Source organism: Antrostomus carolinensis, unplaced genomic scaffold (assembly GCF_000700745.2).
Source record: "Antrostomus carolinensis isolate BGI_N321 unplaced genomic scaffold, ASM70074v2 scaffold24399, whole genome shotgun sequence".
NCBI classification, from domain to species: domain Eukaryota; kingdom Metazoa; phylum Chordata; class Aves; order Caprimulgiformes; family Caprimulgidae; genus Antrostomus; species Antrostomus carolinensis.
This window is the reverse complement of record NW_010340988.1, coordinates 90828-110589: the sequence shown is the minus strand read 5'-3', so window position 1 is coordinate 110589 and position 19762 is coordinate 90828. Positions and strand designations below refer to the sequence as shown.

General features: G+C 43.6%; 1 protein-coding gene across 1 annotated transcript in view; it reads right to left on the bottom strand.

Moving 5' to 3' along the window:
- Window positions 1-6549: 6549 nt before the first annotated feature.
- LOC104531465 (tomoregulin-2) overlaps window positions 6550-19762 on the bottom strand; it is a gene marked incomplete at its 5' end in the record, with an annotated part of 54737 nt that continues 41524 nt past the window's right edge. The window contains 4 exons of the mRNA XM_010176349.1: window positions 6550-7188; window positions 7595-7681; window positions 12985-13143; window positions 14660-14783. Coding sequence (XP_010174651.1) covers window positions 7092-7188; window positions 7595-7681; window positions 12985-13143; window positions 14660-14783 — 467 coding nt within the window. The remainder of the gene's footprint in view (window positions 7189-7594; window positions 7682-12984; window positions 13144-14659; window positions 14784-19762) is intronic.

Here is a 19762-nt window from a genome sequence, read left to right as displayed (position 1 = left end):
TTTATTTTTGCTCAAATGTTCTGCTCCTTTGCCATGTGAAGCGGGACTTGGACTAGTCCGTCTTCATAACAGTTTTGCGTTGGCATTGCAAAATTTAGGAGATAGATGGGAAGACATCTGGATGTGAGATGTATTGCTGGGAAAATGACTATGACTAATAAGAACCATAATAATAACGATTCTGCCTTGATGGCCCCACATGTGCAGAGACCTCAGGGCACCCTTAACAGTGTTTAATAAACTAAATGGCTCACTTTACAGCAACGCAATATGTCTCCCCCTCCCATGGAGAAGCCCAACAGGAGAGGAAGCCTGAACTCGCAGTCTGTGTAACTCAGTAAAAAGATCAGTAAATAGGAAGCTCGGGCTTGTTTCGGGTGCTGGGCAGTGCTGCCCCATGGGGACCAGGGATGAGCTGACCCCCAGCACTGTGGCTACATGTGTGGGGGCTCTTTAGGGGCCTGCAGTCCTGCCAAATGTGGGCTCCTCAGAGCGGCAGGTGGGCACAGCTTATGGAGGGGGACACCAACAGCAGCAGCATCTGCGCCCCGGGTCACGCCAGGCCCCTTCCCGGACCCAGGCTGGTTGCGCTCACTGACATATTAGCTGTCAAATGACATCTAGGGAGCACAAGTCTCACTCCCTCCCGCAGGCCAAGTAAATATCATTAGTAATGATATTAAATCTCAAATTGTGCTCCTGCACTATGGCAACCACTCAGCAAGCATTTGCTATTGCTGCTTGTTTCTAACAATTACTTTCATAGACTTTATTTCTTAGAAAACTATTACTGACCATAATCCTCTACATGGCATGCCATGAAAATAAAAAATAATAAAAAAGAAAAGTCCACCCAGCTTTCAGAGTGAGGTTGTAGAGCTGCCAAGAGGCTGGCATGACAGGTTTTGTTTTTGTTAGGAAGGTGGTGGTGCTGGGTGCCACACTGGGGAGCCAGGCAGGGCAAAGCTTTTCTGGTCTGTTAGCCTGGATGGCTTTGAAGCAATGCATGCTCCAAGGCAAGCGGCTTGCTCTCCTGTACAGTATCTGTCACACAAACACCTATATGCCATAAAAAAAATTATGTCATTTTTTTATATGTGTGTGCATATATACTTAATAAATATGTGTGTGTAAATATATACATATACATATAGGTGTGTGTATATATATACGTAAATGTGTGTATGTGTGTATATATATATATATGCACACACACACACACACACACACACAAAAGCTCTTAGCTGTTGGCTGTTCTTCACTGCAGGAGTGTGTGCTGGGTTGTTGCAGGCTGCCAGTGGCAGTGGCGGCTGCTGGCCCATCACACGTGCTGCGCTTCTGTGACAGAAGCAACATATAATTATATTACAAATTAACTTGCAAATGCTGGTAGAGATGTACTCCACAGGAAAAAAAAAATTAAAAAAAAATCGGTTTCATCTTCTCTTATGTCTTGTAGCTGGTCCCTCCAGCACAGTCTGCATCTGTCAGGATCCGTGCCCTGGGAGCACTAATCATTTTTATTAACCGTTAAACAAGAAGATCCCTTTTATTTGAAAATGTAAAACATGCGGGAAGCACTATCCATAGCCGCTAATTCAGGTCACATTAAACGGCTCTTCCTCCCCTCTCGGCTGGTCCCTGTTCTGCTGAAAGCTCCTCGCCATAAAACCCGCCACCACTCCTCTCCCTCATCAGGGGTGATGGGCTGTCGTGTGCATTTGCATTTAGAAGACGGATTTTATCCTGAATAATTACACTTCATTTCCGAGTGACCCGATGTAAAGCAAGCCCCTTTTAAAGCTTCTCTCATGGCAAGTTCATGAGGCGTTACTATGTTTTCTTAACATTTTTCACCTTCCAACCATTTTTATTTCACGTTGGGGCGGTGACAGGTGAAGGCACTGTGACCTCAGAAAAGTGAGCTGGAGGATGGCAGTGGCTGGGGTCACATCTGTGTCTGTGGGGTTGGTCACTGGTGGGATGACACCCCACTCGTGTCCCCCTCGGAACTGCCACAGGGACTAATGGTTTCCACAGTGCAGGGAAACTCAAATGGGAGAGGGACTGAAATCCAGGCTCCCACCTGGGGGGGTCTGGTCTTCCTAAGCTGAGCAAAACAAGCCTCACGTTTTATTCACAAAGCCATGGCTGATGCTACCTACTTAGCATTATAGAGCAGATTCCTCACATCCTTTTTTTATTATGCAGCTTGGCGGCTGCTGTGTGAGACTGCGGAATATTTTACTGCTTTGTGGCTTGTGTTCAATAAGGAAAAAAAAAAAGGAAAAGTTGACAAAAATCCTGCTTTTTTTTTTTTAAAAAAATGCATCTTTGTTTTCAAAAGCCCTCCTGCTGAGACAAAACTGTTAATTAAACTGAAGCTAAAATAAATTAAGCCCACCTAATATGAAAAGCATTTGAAAAAGTGTCAGCCTAAAGGTTGGCTTGGGTAGGAGCTGATTGTGGCTGGTCGTCCTGCCCTCTCCTGCCCACGGGTGCTGGCAGAGGCTGCTTTGGTGGCACTGGGATGGCGCAGCATCCTGGGGCAAAAAAATGAGACTTTTGGCTTCCATGTTAAAAAGAAAACAATTTAACAGGTTTACTCAGCCCGGCTGTGGCCTGTCCAGACCAAAACTGTAGATAAAATAGTATTATTATTAATAAAATGGCTCCAAAGACCTAGTCGTAATGGCCATCTCTATCTACCTTTAAGTCCAGTCGAGGTTATTCTGGAGGGAAGACCACCCACTAGCACCACTGGCCATGGGCATTCCCACCTCCAGCTTGTCTTACAAACCTGCGGGGGCTGAGGTCTGTAAATACCTTGCAAACAACCCTCCGCCCCGTCCTGGCCACATACCTATAAATAAAACCAGGGGCAGGCCTGGCTGAGGCGTGTTACCTACTTTGATATGTGGTAATGAACTTTTTGCTTTTATTTCAGGGTTGTAACTTCCATCCCAACGCAAAACGGGGAGCTGCGGAAAAGCTGCATGCATAATAAGGGGTGAAAGCAAGGATGCGGCGCGAGATGTGTCTGATGTTGGATGAGAGGGAAGATAGCCTTTAATCATTTTGTTTTCAAAGAAGCTTTAGAGAGCTCTTTGAAGATGAAGCTTTTTTGAGAGCTGCTTCTAGAAAATAGGAGGCAGTGATACACGGTGCCTACCTTCTGCCCACGTCCATCCGCCCCCTCGGTTAACCTACACGTGGGGTGTACATATACACTCGCAGGCACCCCGCCTTTGGCGTGCAGCCCTCCAGGCTGGCACCCAGTAAACTTCTGCAACATTAAGCTGATCTTGTGCACCCCCAGGGAGGTGAGACCCTGATGGCTACAGCAGCAAGGAAAAACTGCCCCAGTGGCTTTTCAAGGCTCCTCAGTGTGCAGAGGCAGGCAAGTAAAGGGGACCAGCAGCTAGACTAGGATGTCCAGCCTCCTTTTATAGTAATGATGATGATAATGTTCTTGTAATGATAATGTTCTGTAAATCATATTTTATTATTGTTGGATGAAAGGGAATGATAATGAACATCTGATCAGACTTTATTTTAAGGAAAAGCATCATGATGACAAGGTGTGGAAGCTGTGCCTCTCCTGTAGCGCAGGATTTGGGGTGGCAGAAAGTGCAAATCATGTGGCATCCACCCGCTGCAGTCACGTTGTATGGTAGCTACACAGGCAGCTTCTTTATGGGCTGGGATTGAGCACAGCAGGCTTGATTGCCTTCATCTGAAGGCACCAAGGGCTTGAACATCATCTGAATGTCCTAGGCTGGGGTGGGTGGGTGAGCTCTGCTCACCAGGACTTGGCCTTTGCCAATAGCGCGCTTGGCTTTATTTTGAGGATTGATGGTCAATATGCTGTTGTGTTAAATGCATCACGTACAAAATAAGGCACATGGCTTCTTGCTCTAAAAATGGTACAGGCTGAGAGGAAAAGCCTTGGGGAACAGGTATGCCAGCAGTCCTATTTTTACCAAGTAGTTTGGCCTCTGTAAAGCAACAGCCAGGCCAGTAAGTGACTGCAGCTGTAGGGATGTCGGTGGCATGTGTTGCACCCAAGTAATTGTGCTGAGCATGGTATTACTGCTCTTGTCAGTGGTTTTGTACCAGAGCTTCTCTTGTGTGGTTTATAAAATAAGTGTGTGCTGATATGTGAGGTTATTTACAGATGCCACAGTGCCATGACCAAAAAAGCCTATGAAACAGCCAAAATAAATGAATTGCTGCCCCCTGGATAAGAAACACACCCACACCCATTGGCATGGTGCGGGGCCTTGCTCTTGCTAGTGTAAGAGTGCACAGAGAAGCGGACAAAAGGCAGTACGTCATCACCCCTCCACCTGACTCCGGGTGGAGGAGCTGGCCTCTGCCTCTGTACGTGGCATTATCCTCACCCACCACTTCACTCGGCCAGGTCCTTACATGCCCAGCCCACCTCCCTTGAGCTTGTGAAGATAAACTGCACAAAGACTTTCACATCTTGACTTCTGGTCAATCTATGGCTCTAACAAATGCATTTTCCAGTCCCTTCAGAAAAGGAAAAAGCAACCCCAAATCCATGTCTCCAAATTTGCTCCTGCATTTGGTGCAAGTTCTGCCAGCGTTTTCAGTAGAAATCTCCATTCCTGTACGTACAACCGCAAGAACACTATTATTTTCAGTCTGTGTACCCATAACAGCATGTTGAAGGTTAAGTTTGAAAGGCCCAAAGAGGTCTAATGTTTGGTGGGATCTGCTCTCTGTGCATTAAAACCAAAATCACTTTCCCCTCTCCGCCCTCCAGTCCACAGCAGGTACTTAAATACTGGCCTTGTTTTCAGAGGTGTGAAGGCTTTGTGACAGGCACTGCAGCTGGGGATGCAGCTAATAACACCTCGCAAACACAGGCTGTTTAGGGATTAAATGTGGTGCTGCAGGGTAAAAGCAAGGCAAATAACTCTGGGAAGCTTAGAGGTAGCATGTCGGACTCCTATTTTCACTCCTAAGTGATGCTATGCTATTTTAGGCCAGGCCAACCTTGCCTTTTTTTACTTAGGTTTATTGCTATAGTTATATGGCAATGTGTGCATGTTAACATTTCATTTTTGTGTCTAATGTAAGTGACTGAAATAAACAATCCAGATCTGATAGTCCCAGTGGGGGGACTGACATTTGGATTCGGCTCAAAATCTGGGATTTTGATGCTTGTTAAGTCTCCAAAACCTCACTTGATGGGAAAAGGGGGGCTGCAGGGTAGAGCTACAGTTGCCACCTCCAACCTAATCCTCAAGTTCATGCTGAAATGCTCCTCGGAGGCACTTGCTGTTGTTGCTGTGTCAGGTTTAGCTGATGGAGGGATATGAAGAGGGGCGTTATAATGCCATTTAGGTATCAGTTTAATTGACAGAGCTTGCAAAGGCTCCCTAGAAGGGATCTGGAGCCACCAAACCTGTACAGCCCAGCACTGCTGTGCCTGGGTTCCCCTCCATGTCATACCACCCCTGTTGAGCCTGTGTGTGGGACATAAAACCAGCAAGGACTGGGATAAAGAGGAGTAGTTACAGTGAGTTTGAGCATGGAAATGTCCCTGTGGTCCAGCAGGCCAGGGTCACGCCTGCTCGCTGCCTCTCTGCTGCTCACTCCTTCCCTGCACCATCACTCTTCTAATTTGAAAAGAAGCCTCGATGATTGGAGAGCCGGGGGCAAGGGCTGAGGAGCAGAGAGCGGCTGTACAGCCCCCCTCTCCCTCTGCCTTGCCCCAGCCCATGGCTCCAGGAAGCAGATGGTCCCTGCAGGGCCAGCAGCCTAGCGCCAGAGAGCTGCCACGCACCGTCGTCTGCCCCGCTGCCTGGAAAAGCACCGCACTCCCACTCCCATCAATCAGCACAGACCAGGTGCCTGGAAGCATCTCTTGCCAATCGCCTTTTATTACCTTTAAAAAGCCAAGAAACCCAGAACAAGACAAAAACTGAGACCATGTGAACATCATGCAATGGATTCACTTTAAAACAGGCTGAGGGGTGAGACCAAAAGCCATGTTACGAGTAGAAATATTGCTTCACCCACATCTGAAGGCCAGATCGGGTGGACTGTCACTGGTGAGGTTGGTGGTGACTGTTATGAGTGATCAGACCCATGCTGAAGCAGGAAATGGAAACATACTCATGAGCCATCATCCTGGGTAACCCCAGATCTGCTTCTGACCCAAATGCAGTATCTTATGTGGTGATGACAGTGAGAAATAGTCCTAACTTGTGTCGTGGGTACTTTCTGCCTAGACAAAGTCTCTTTGGAAAGGAGCAGCACCATGAATACCGTTACAAGGGTTTGGTTTTGTTTTGGTTTTTTTTTTTTTGGTAAACACTTATGTAGTGTGACTAGTACTCCCGTAGTCAATTAGTGGAATTGATGTTATCCAGCAGGAGTGAAGTTACTACTGCACTCTGCCCTTCAGTTTCACTCTGCTGTCTTCAAAATTCATAGCACAAGCTAGAGTAATATTAGCTTCTCGAAAGAATGTGTTCTGGAGAGTTTCAGCTACCATAGAAATAACTTTGCATCTTGTCCATCATGTGGATGTGACAAAACACATGCCCTTATTTTCCTGAGGTATAGCCAACATTTGAGTTCATTACATTTAATGGAGTAGGGTCACCCATAAAGTTATTCATAAGGTATTTTCTGAGTGGTTTTCACCTTCTCTTTGCAAAAATAAATTATATCAGCATGTTCACAAGGTACAAATGGTGCTGGCATTTCAGCTGTTATTATGTTATTAACTTTTTTAACCTAATAATTTTCAATCAATAATAAGAAGCAATTTTCACTCATGCCAGTGGCCAGAGCTGGGGACTCTGCAAAGCTTTCTTGTAGGGTTCACCTTGACAGGCACCTAATTCCTTCCCAAATTGAAATATTACGCCCCACACTCCCATCATGGTTACCAAGAATTTCCATTTCCCCTTTGGTTAGGATTTAATTTAGAAGGCAAAGACTTCCTAAGCTATGGAAGAGTAAAGATAGATGGTATGGGAGAAGGCGGCTGATGAAATGTAGTTGACTCCGGATCTGAAATATTTTATCCCTCCTCAATGTAGATTAAATTATTCTTCACCTTTCCCACATCCATAATTGTCGCTGATCTTGGACCAACTCAAAACCCTACTACTGAGTTCAGTAGACTCAAAATTGCCACTAGAACTGGAAAAAGAAAAAAAAAAAGAAGAGATTTGTTAGTGTCCATATACAATATCCCAAGACTATACACAGCTATGAGATACAGCAAATTTAAGAAAGGCAATTTTTTTCTCATCACTGAGTATTTATTATATATAACAAATACATGAAAAAGAAAAAACTATATTGTGTGATATAAATAGTTTATTTACATTACAGAAAAACATCAAGACAATGTATACTATTTCAAATATATCCATACATAATCAAATATAGCTGTAGTACATGTTCTCATTGGTGTAGATTACCACAAATGCAAGGCAACATGTGTAGATCTTGTCTTAATCTTTTGTCTACAATACTGTACTTGTAGTCCAAGCTCTCTGCAGTTAGTTTTGCCATTGTGGAAACATGCGCTCTTTAAATTAACCTTGTCGATGCTCTTGTTGTGTTGTCTGAACTGTAGTGCCCTGTGTTTTGCTTCTGTCTGTGGATTCTGTTGCTCCTGGGACATTTCCTGGAAAAGAGAGTGGTGAGAATACACAGCTCTTAACAATGCGTGTGCTGGAGAGGTGGCATGGGCAGCAGGGGACAGGAGGGTGAGAGAGGGATCCTCTGGCCCTCAGTGTATTTCCTCTTCAATGAAATGAAATGGGCTGGCTAATGGCAATGGTACCACAAAAAAACCAAACAACCAAACCCACAAAACATACTGTAAACAAAAATATGGCAAGGGAAATTTTAAGCTTCCTGCTCCTTACTGGTGAGCAGTGGCAACTCTACTGCCTTGCGACAGCCCCAACTGCACCACATCTCTCATCTTTAAATAACGGATTTATTTTCAGCAAGGCGCGGCTGGAAAATTTAGGATGGTCTCCTGCTCACCTGCTCGGCATCCCAGGTCTGTGAAGTGTTTACAAAGTGGATGCGGGGGCTGCCTTTCTGAGGAGCTAAGTGCCCGCAATCCCTATTAGTCTCCATGGAAATGCTCCATGCTCAGTTCATTAGCAAGCAGCCACTTTACTTACGGGTGCCTGCACTGCACTACGCTCCTCACACGGCTGCTTGGCTTAGTGTGGAAAGCAATCGCACTGGAAAGACCAAAATCTTATTTTCCTTTGGATGGCTGCAAAAGCAAATTCCTTCTGCCTCAGGACCTCACGGTGTTCCTCGGCAAGAGCACACACATTTCAACCTTTTACCTGCAGCAGCATTGGCTATGGGGCTGTTACAAAGTGTTTCCCACTAATGGAAGGATAATAGTGTGTTTCGGTTTTCCTCCCATGGAAAGGCACCCTTAGATAGAAAGCATGGAGAAGTTTAGCCCCAGGTGGAGGCTGCAGCAAGTTGTCAGCAGCTGAACGCCAAGGGGATTATGGCAGGAACTGTTGGACAAGCAGAACCACAGCAGGATGACCAACACCCTCTAAAAATGTTCACACTTCTGGCATTTGTGGTACCAGCAGGAAAATGGTGAGTTACAGACAACCAGGCAGCAATAAAAATGGTCCTTCACCCAGGCTGACCTAGTTAACATTTTGCACGGGAGGGGGAAGAAGCTATTCCTAATGTGGCCACACGTTTGTCCTCTTTCTTCAGCTGAAGCCCAGGATGAGTTTTTAGCCTGGGTGCCCCTCTTTCTGCCCTTCTGCCCTCTGCATGGGCAGCTACACAAGAAAGACTGAAACTCCTGCTTGGAGTGACATGACAGAAAGCCCCACGATACTACAGACCATACTGACAGAGAAAAAAAGTCCCTTTGTATTAGACTAACATGTTTTTCTGTTACAGGGAGGCTTTCAGTGGCACCTTGTGAGCCCCTCCCTGGGTTATGCACCAGGGAGAGCCCATCCTCCCAGTGCAGTGAGACCTCAAAGCACTTGCCTTCAGCTCTGGGTCAAATAACTAACAGCAAAAAAGAATGAAATAAATTTTTACTGACCCCTTAAAATCAAAACGGCCTTTTTTTTTTTCCCCCTTTTGAATGGAAATGGTGCTATAGTTTTGTGACGCCAACTGAAAGGCTAAACAAGAGCAAGAGCATAAGGGCTTACAAAGCATTTCAAACTGCTGAAATACAATTATGTAAGTGTCTAAGAAAATACGGGTCAGGTTGTCCTGACTTGCCTCACTTTTAAAGCAACGGGACCACCCCCTCATGAGAAACTGTATGGCTGTGAGCTATATTTTGCCTCGTTCCTTTCTCGGAAGCAGTAAAGTAGGCTGCCATCATTACTCCAGGAAAAACGAGCCCGCGTCTCCAGCGCTCTCAGAGGCCGTGGCAGAGCTTTCATTATGAAACTAACACAGACTTTAGCTGCTTTGCGATTTCATGACAAACTCATTATTCACTGCGTGTTCCTAAAAAGGCGATCAAACTTTCTGAGTGAGTCAGGGAGCTGTTGTTAGCAAACACAGGGCTGATTCACAGAGCGGCATGTCATGTGTGCGCTGACAGCCTCCCAGCCCCGACTGTCCCCAGGCGGCCTCTCCTGCCCGTTCAGCCGGAGATCGCACAGCAGGACCTCGCAGTGCTCCATGGGAGACTGCACCGACACCTCCATGCACTGAGAGACCACTGCTAAATCCTGCTGCGGCGGCTGTCGGCCACATGGGCTGACCGAGCTACCAAGGGCTCCTCCAGAGTCTCAGAGGATGAGGATTTACACCAGAAGGTGCAACCCCTGCTTTGCCCCAGTGCTCAACTGTAAGAAGCAGGGTTGGGGAACCAGACATGGGAAACCACAGTGGGCACAACTGGACTGGTTTTGTAAGAAACATGGAGGTACCAGGTGACTGTGGGATGACCAAAATGGTCAGCAATCCCAGGGGATGCAGCCGTGCATTCCCAGGGAACAGTGGATACCAACAGCTCCATCTGGGAGCAAGGAGATTAGCATCTCACAGGTGCTGTGAGATATTTCCCAAAATTGACACTATCTATATAGTCACTTAGTCCAAGGTCAAGAGAAATCAATTAAAACATAGAGATTAATATGTTGAAACAGCATCTTTTAACAAAAAATGCCCATGTTTTAATTGCGTCATACACTATGCTACCAATGGATGGAAGCCTGGGAAGGCCCCAGGGCCAAGTACTGACACCAGGACTACTAAAAGGAAACACTACAGTATTTACAGGTAGGTCTGAATTGCATCTGGGTTTACTAAGAGGGGCATTGGCATTTAACCAGCTTTTTAGATTTAATCATCTGCTAAAACTGAGTGACAGCTTTTCCTTGGTCCTTCACTCTTTAATCGGAAGTTCTTTGTAGTGCTCTGTGTGGGGGATGCTTTCATTTATGAACACAGCAGTTTTATCAATGTAAACTGGGTACGGGAGCACAGGCTGCCTGCCCTCCCTCCATTGAAGCTAGCTCGCAAGCTTGAGTTACTCACAATGTGATTCATAGCAGGTAAAACACATTATGCATTCATTTTTAATCAAGTTATTTCTTCACATAAATAAGACTGCTGTGACTAAACATTAGGGAAGCACTAAAAATGCAAAGCTGTAAAGAAAACTGCTGAGAATCATTATGACACTAGGCCATACCTATATTATTTACCATCCTCCTTCACTTTTATCATTGCTTCTCTTTTGCCTTACCTCTGAGCTACAAGGGATTGCGCTTCACTGCTCCACCTCCCTCCCTCCATACCGCTTGGCCTCTGGTCCCCTGCTCCTCCACCCCAGCCGTTTATTCCCATTACTGGCTCTAGCGATAGGTAGCCAGGTGCCCAACCTCATCAAGGAATCGAGCCACTTAAAAACCAAATAATTGGTTTTGTTGGTTGAGTTTTCCACTGAATCTGTCCAAACAAGGTTTATTGTGTGGCTACACAAATGCTAATGGTGGCACAAGAGCATTGGTAGGACCAAGTGCCCAGGAGCCGAGGGAAGGCAGATCACTTCTGTCAGCAGCACAGCTCATTTATCCAGATTAAAGCGTCTATGCAGCAATGGCCCTGAAAGTGCCTGGGAACTGCTCAGGGCCTTCCAGCAATGGAGGACCTCACAGATTTGCACCAATGTACCCATATGATTTTAAGAGCAAGAACAGTAACAATAGCTAAAAGATTTACAATGGTAGCCTTATGCGGCTCAAATGCAGGGTTTGGATGCAGTGTACCAAATCCATTTGATAAACTAATTAGGCAAAGCTGCACTGAAATGAATGGCAAAGAATCTGACTGCAGTGGCCTCTGAGTGAGTGAACTTTCCCTTCGTTCTCCCAGGAACCTGGTAGGGTGGTTTTAGTGCTTTCAAGGGTTCAGGGTGTGGAGTTCAAATCAGTACAGTCAGGTTCTCCACAACAGATGACTTACAAAACTCAATTACTTATGCATATGCTGCTGCCACAATGCTCCCCTGTCATGTGGATTTCTCTTAGGCCACTTAAGAGTACACTTCTGCAAATGTATCTCGAATCATTATTCTGGGATGGAAGATGTGCTGCAGTAATTACATGCATTACAGAAAGAAGTCAAAAGATCATAAATTAACTTGGTTACAAAATGTGCAGGAAAAGGTACCATCTATGTCTGAAAACAGTGTGATGGGCACTTTGCATTACAGTACCACATCACTCAGAGCACACTGTCTTCATTCTTCAGCATGAAGTACTCGGCGTTACTGCGTCAAGCTGACAAAAGTAGTCACTCAAACAAAATGATACAGAACGTTTGTTCCATTATCAGTTACTACTACACCATCTTCTTTTTCTTACTACACACTACATCTTTGGTGGTTCGAATTACTTTTGTGAATATAATCACAGTATAATCTATTGCCTCATTTGGCATTTACCATTGAGTTGATGGACTCAGCTTGGCCAAAAAAGTAGCTATGTTCCATCAGATGGTTTGTTTTATGCCTTAAGGCCAGAGAAGGACTTAATTTTTTTCTTTTGTGTGTGGCTTTTTTAAAAACAATTGCTACACTTGTCTTCCAGCCAGGTAGCGCAACGTAGGGACTGAGATATATTAGAGATTTTATTTTCTACAGAGGTATGATACTTGGCTTTTAGTTTTTGTCTTTTTAAAAGAAATTACTTCCTAAAAGAGTGATTTATCAGTGTTGCTAGCTGAATAAATTTAACCTCGTCATTTCTGAGAGACGTCTGAAGAGACCTGAAGTTCAGAACTTACTGCAGGCTCTCCCAGAGACAGTAACACAATTCAGTGGGGAAACAGAGCAGCAGATGTAGGAGGAGAAGGATTGCATTTACCCTTCTTGTTCTGAACCACCCCAGGGCTGTCGTTTCCATTCAAACAAACACTTCCTCCTCATCAGAGAAAAGATAAATCATATGTGGCTTGGTGTGCCATCCTCTAGTGAAGACCTTAAAACATGTGTGGTACCTTTGAACATGTATACAAGCCTAATGAAATCATTTAATCAATGGCATTGAAAACAGGCTTAAAAGTTTTTATGCTTTGCCTGATTATGACTAAGGGAATGGGCCCTTGAGGAAACTAGATGGAGATATGATTAGTTTTATTGAGTGTTGATCCAGCTGCTGTATTTATATTCCCCTTATTTATATGAACAATATTTGTCCAAGCATCTGAATACAAAACAGAAAACTTAACTTGCTGTAGGCATCTACCTAAGTTTGATTAAGGTGGAAGTAAAAATTCAGTTATAATAACAAAGCAGTACTGGCTGGCTGGACCAGATGATATCTTCTGTTTGTTGGTGAATTAAATAGCATTTGTTATTTGCAGTGTCACTGCAGAAATCTGTATAATCAGTGCACAAAGTAGGAAAAACAAAAGTCTTTTCTTTTTCTATTGGAAAGTATCAGAGATACTGACCTTGTAATACAGAGGACTACAACACAGATGATAGCAATCTGGATGGTTCCAATCACAGCTGCTATTAAGACATACTGAAATCGTACTGGACCTGGAACCACATATAAAACGCTGTAGTCCTTTTTTTCACAGTGTTGTCCAGTATAGCCGGCATCACATCTGAAACAAAAAATATTTCTTTCAGTTATACCTGCTGCTTTTGAAGAATGCTGAAACAAATGATATCTGAAAAAAAAAATCAGTGGCTTAAGTATATGCTTATGTATTTTTTTTTTGGCAGGACGGGTCCCCAGAGAGAGCACTGCTGCCTCCTCGGACCTCTCAGATGGAAGGTTTCAGGTCCTCAGCATCACCGAGGTTTGCAAGAGTGAACCGACACCGCAGTAGGGCCAGGAGATGCCCAGGAGACAAGGCATCCAGTCTAGCATCCAGTGGATGATGTCGGGATGAGAATCCATTTAGTTCCTTGCACAACATATTTTAGATTTCTCCCTTTGTTTGGGGAGGTGGGGGAGGGTGAAAAGGAGCCACCTAGTTGTGGCTCCTTATGCAGATTACCCCTAAGGAAGTGATAAGCAATCATCCAAGCTCCAGATGAAATGTGATTAGATGTTCCTGTAGATACATCATTTACATTTTGTCTGGTTGCTATAAAAAACCCCTACGTTGATGCTGCAACCATCCACCCCAATGCCGCCTGCTGTGCTGCTCACCAGTTCCCATCCTGCAGCCTGAGATCTCCCCTCTGTGATTTTGGGGAACAGACGGTGGTTTTCCCATGGTAGCTCTTGCCCTCTTTCCCCTAAAAAGCCCAAGCAGGAAGATGCAAAAATCCAGGTCAATGGCAGCAGCAACCATAAGAGATCAAACCAGATTGCTTGAGCTCCTCTCGAAAGTGTTAGTGGGGCACTAACCCTGATGGGTTAAGCCTTGAGCTTCCACTCTTTTCCTCTCCTGCATTCCACAGCAGCCAGTAGCTTGAGGAAAGGACATTTCCCAGCTAAAAGGAGAACCCAAAATGCAGCAGCTGCAAAGAGCAAAACATGCCCTGGCTGTTTCCAGGAGCTGGGAGAAGCTGGCTTGAGGATCTGCCCTGGGAGATAAATCTGGTCTGTATCTTTGCTCTCCTGGTCCAATATTGCGAAAATGCTGCTTCATGCCTAGTAGTCCCTTTCTTTGCCACCAGGCAGCTGGTTGGACTTTAGAAGTAATAACCCCACCTCCACAGGGAGGCATTCGCTGCAGAAACACCTGATTTCACCATTACTCCTCCCTGCTCTAACCTCCTCCCACACAAAGGAGCCACCTTCACCCCAGCTTGCTGCCCCACGACCATCACTCCTGCCACAGTGGGGACATATCTCTGGTGGCACTTTTCTCCTTCAGACCAAGGAGGCTACCTAGCAGCTGTCTGAGCATTTTGTGAAGTGCTTTTTAAAATATATCTAAATATAACTGAAGGTTACTGAATGTTTTTACAATCAATTAACATTGTGCATAACTCATACATTTTTTGCCACATAAAATGGGTACTTTGAATAATTAAAGTCTAATGGGTTTTGTAGTACAAAGGGCCACGGTTACCATTATTTTCCATAGTTTATCTAGACTAGGTGTTTTTTTAAGTCAATATTTTCATGTTTGCAGCCTTTCATCTTGGTAGGAGAAGGGTTACCTGCAAGACGGTTCCAGCATGTTAGTGGAGTGCTCACACTTGCCGTGCATGCAGAAGCCATTGTAATGCTCTGGACAAGGGATGTAGATCCCTCTTGCACTTTCTTCCAGTTTATTTGCATTCTCTGTGAACACAAGTGAATGGAATGTTAACCTAACAATGCAGGATGAGGTGAAATGATGGAAAGAGCTCAATGTATAAAAGAAAGGAAAATCAGAAGAACAAGATGTGAAAGATGTTGTTTATGGGAAGCAACAGTGAGGGTTTGCACATCTAATTCCTGTCAAGTTACAGCAAACAAGACACCAGAAAAAAAAATTGATTATTCAAAAACTGGCTACAAAATAGCACATGAAAACTGCCTTATCATTTCTGTTATCCTCCACAGACTGTCTCTTCACATCCAGGCAAGGCTAGGAAGAAGACTTGGGACATCTGCACGTAGTATACTGTTACAATACATTGGTCTTTCAATACAGCGTATTCAGAAAGATAATTTTATGTCTGCAGTAGCAGAGCAAGAGTCCAGAGCTGAAGTTTCTCATCAGTGCTGCACGCCCATGCCCCAGAGCCCACTGGCCTGGTACATGGTACCTTTAAACTAATTTAACTTTCTGTGCCTGCTTCTGAAGGTGTTAAATAGTCAGCAAGACTGCAAATCCTGGAAAATACATCCCTCCATGTAGCCAGGAAAATGGAGACTTCATTTAGTTTTGAAACAGGTATGTGCTCAACATTTACATCATGGGCTGAAATGCAAAGTGTTACTTGCAATAAACTCACATGAGTTTTGTAGGCTATCAAGGTGATAATGAATCTGAGTAATTTGGGAAATGTCTCCATTTAATCAATACTTATGATATCTCAAATAGTAAAAATCCTTCTTCTGTGCTAGTATCATCTAGCCACAACTAATTAAAAACAGAAGAAAAGAAATCTCATGATAGATGTCTGAGGAAATGTAGTTTGCACACAAGTAAGTTGAAGCATTTGTACCTTCCAGAGGAAGCCCCACAGTGTTATGAAACAACTGCAGTTTGTGTTCTGCCTCCAAGCCAGTCGTGCCAGCAGTAGGTATGCTTAGCTATTATCCCACCTTTGGGAAAAGTGTGTGCAGAAGATTCAAGATTCAGATTTTCATAATGAATTTATTTCCTACTGCTGCTGCCCAAGGAGAGTTTTAAGAGTCTCTAACAACGTGCACTAATAAAGTTGGTTATATTGTCCTTATGTTAAAACAGGTGGGGACAAACTCCCAGCAAACAAGAATGACAGGGCAAGCCCTACTTCCCTGTAGACATCATTAACTTCTTCTTTGTTGTGAGGAATTTCAGAATCTCAGCACTAGGGAACATTATCGCACCTTTTAAAACTGCATGTAAGTTGAACACAAACTTGTCTGCCTCTCCTTGTTCCTGGCTTACGTTGTGCTATCTGCGCCAGGCTGCCACGAAGGCTGTTAATGACAACGCAGCGCAGAAGCAGGAATCACACACAGTGCAGTGACGATGCCTGGGCTTGGGGCTGACAGCCTCTCTGGGACGGCACAGACAGGACAGGATGACAGGAGGCATGCTATAGGCATGGCATAAAGCTTGCCCAGGAACTTCTGCTACTGGAAGGAGGTGGGAGTAGAAGGTCCATTTGATCTGGCACTAAACATTTTTGGCTACTTATCACCTTCTAGGTGAGGCACTGGCTACCAGTATCTGAAATATATATGTAGAGAGACTTATTATCCCATCAGAACTTCATGTATGTTCCTTTTTTCCACCTGGAAATCTTCCTGGAACTGAAAAAATGTGTGTGACACATGCCAGCTATCAGCGGACTTGTCCAGTGCACACAGGTAGATCCTGAAGTGCTCAAGACTTGTTGGATTCCATACACATGCAGTGACCATCTGTGCGCCATGCCCGATGGCTTCTGGGTGTGCTGGACCTCTGCTATGATCCACATTCAAATATGTCTGTCTTGAAAACTGCAGCAAGAAATGTAGGATCCTTATTAATACCTATTCTTTTCTATTGTGGAACATACTATGCTTTTTCCTTCAAATCTTCCATTAGTGGGAGTTTGTTTCCTTTCTGAAGAACAGGAGACTGCTCTGTGTGTGTGTGTGCTTGTGTGCATAACTTCAATCCTTCCTTCTCAGGTACCAAGACAACTCTGTGATGTCCGTGCGCCACCACCAACCAGTGTGAGGATCCCTCCTCTCTCAGATGAGCCAGTGTTGCTAAAACGGTAGGATACCATTTGGTTTCCTTTTTTTTAAAGGCACGCTTCAAGATGGTGAGGGAAATTGTTACTTTCAGGACAGAATAATTTGCTAGGGCTTGAACGGGGGACCAGGACCTCTCCCAGACTTGCAGATGCTCTCACTGTGTGTAGGCTGTAGGGCTGGTAAAAAGAGGAATGATTTTTCCTCCTCCTGCAATCATGTGGGTAGAAACCATGTTTTCTTTAAAAAGTTCTCTAGCATACTTTAAAGTAAATACAGGATCCTGCAGAACTTGTAATTACATCTCTGAGTGTAATGTTATTATGGAAAATGCTTTACTGGATCAAAAATGAGATGGTCCAAGCTTTTCTAGGACTTCATAGGATAAATACTTCATATGGGAACATTTGCCATCTGGCTTAGATGCGAATTGTCTGTAGTCCCTCATTCTGACTGATGACTCCTCTAAAATAGTTAGAGATTGAATATAAAGGCAAAAAGGTGGGAAAAAAATTGTCTTTATTTTGATCTGCCATTTTGGTCATTCAAAAGACAGACCATAATGAAAGCATCATTTACTTCAGATAAAAAAAAGTTCCCTTCCTCTTCTGGCACATTTTGAATTCACCCAAAGCAATTCCCCTGCCTCAAACCAGGTTATTTTTCTCAACACACAAAACATCTTTTCAAAGTCAAAATAGAGACCCAAACATCAAGATATGCTTTAAAAGTTCCTTCATGTTGAAATTGACTGCTCTCATTCCTGAAGGATCTGAGCACTTGTCAGTAATCCAGCCATCGATGACATACTACCATGAATGCATCACATTTACGTTACTATGAAACAAGAACTATAAATCATTCCTAAAAAGAGAGAATATGGATAAAAAACATGTTTGAATTATTAATCAAATAAGAAATGTACAAAATTAAAAAAAGTAAAACTAAATGAAATAAGTTAAGACTTCCCAACTTATTATCATTTTGGCTTATTTATAAATTCAGTACTGGAGGCAATCCTCACTAATCAGATCATAGTACCACCAAACTAGGGAGCCCCTCTACCACACCAACCTTACAGCTACAGAGAGCAAAGCTTAAATACAAAGTCACCCACTTTTTTTCCCAAGCACAGGAGATGGGTATTCATAGAGCAACAATACAGACCAAATTCAAAGTTAGTCAGGTTTCAGTAAAGTTAAATTCAGTAGCTCCTCTTCAGATGTTAGGCTTGCTGCATTGTTATTGGCAACTATGCGTGAAAGTTTTATTTGCACCAGAAAGACAGATTTGTATCTTTTTATGATAGCTAGAATTTGAGACAGAAGCTGTAAAGGCTAAAGATAATAACTGGACCGACTAGGTCAGTCTCTCCTATCTCTGGACAAATGTAATTCCTGCCACATTTCTCAAAATGCTTCCCCTTTTTATTTTAAAAAGAAATACAACCTCACCCTTCACAGCAACTGTACTCAGAACCTTTTTCTTGAAGCATTATTCTGATAGAAAACATCACTTTGATGAAGCCAACATCTTTTGCATTTCTGCAGCATTTTTTGCATCTTAACATGACATTTCATATTGTTCTAATCTTTTGTTAGTGCCAGAACATGACATGATAGCCTATCATATACGACATACTAGTCAAAACAGGTTATTTTAAAATGCATTGGGGCCAGATGCTACTTTGTGTAGACTGAAACAGCTTACTGTCTTGCTTACTAGAAGAGGCTCCCAGTTGAATGCTTGCTCTCCAACCCTTCTGTGGATGGCAAGGAGATGCTGAGGCGATGAGCTGTTTCACTGGGGTAAGAAAGTGGATCCTGAAAAGTTATCCAGTGTGATTAACCACTGACTCAGTGATCTTGCTTTTGCTGATAGATTACCTTCTGAAATTTTAAATAATTTATTTAAAGCTACCTTGCCTAAATTCCTTAATATTTATGGCTGTTCCTGTCCTCCATTAAGAAGCAGTGGAAAAATTATTTCAAATATATTTTGCATTATTTTTATTTTACTTTCTGGTTTAGCTATGCCTTTACTTCAAAGTTTCTGGAAGCTGAATGTGCACCATTAGGTTTCTCAGGTAAGTATCTCAATGAAGGCTGAAATTCAAAAGCTGAAACAGTCTGTCTGGCTGCAGGACCAGACTCTAAAAGTGATGAGAACAATGCAGCCAGATTCTTCTCTGGGCAGCCCTCACCGGTCCCCAGCTCCCGTCTGAGCTCCTGTGGAGCCTTTGTTACACAACTGAACATGTGGAGTAGCTCTGCTGACAAACGAATAAATCCATTAGTGCCCTTGATGAGGATTATATGAAGTACCTCCTGGAGTGCCCGGAAAATTCTTTCCAGACATAAGTTCCTGAAACCCACTTTGGAGAAATTAGATAAAAATCTAGGCAAAAAAAAATAAGAGGATTCTTATGTCCAAGAATTGATTGCCAGGCACTTAACAATCAGGTCTGCAGGGCTGATAATTGTCTTCTTTACATTTGAATCAGTGAGACTTTCTAGGTACTTTCAGGCAAGCAAAGTAGAGGGCCACAGCCTGTAAATTCACCTTAGCATTTTCATTGCTGTACAGTGTACAATGTTGGAGCTTATGGAAATCATAACTACCCCTGCGAGAAAGTATTGGCTCACATACAGTGTTAATAACTTGTGTACAGTCATCACCGGACTGAGGGAGGGCCTGAAAAATATATATGTATGTTTCATCACATAAGGATGGGATGATAAATGATGTACAGCAAAAGCTATTTTGACACCTATCTCATTAGAAACAGTGGTTAAGGAGAATTGACTTACATAATAATTTAATCTTTTAATACTGCTGAGGTTAGTCAAATTTGCAGCCGAAAGCTCTTGCTGATATTGAGG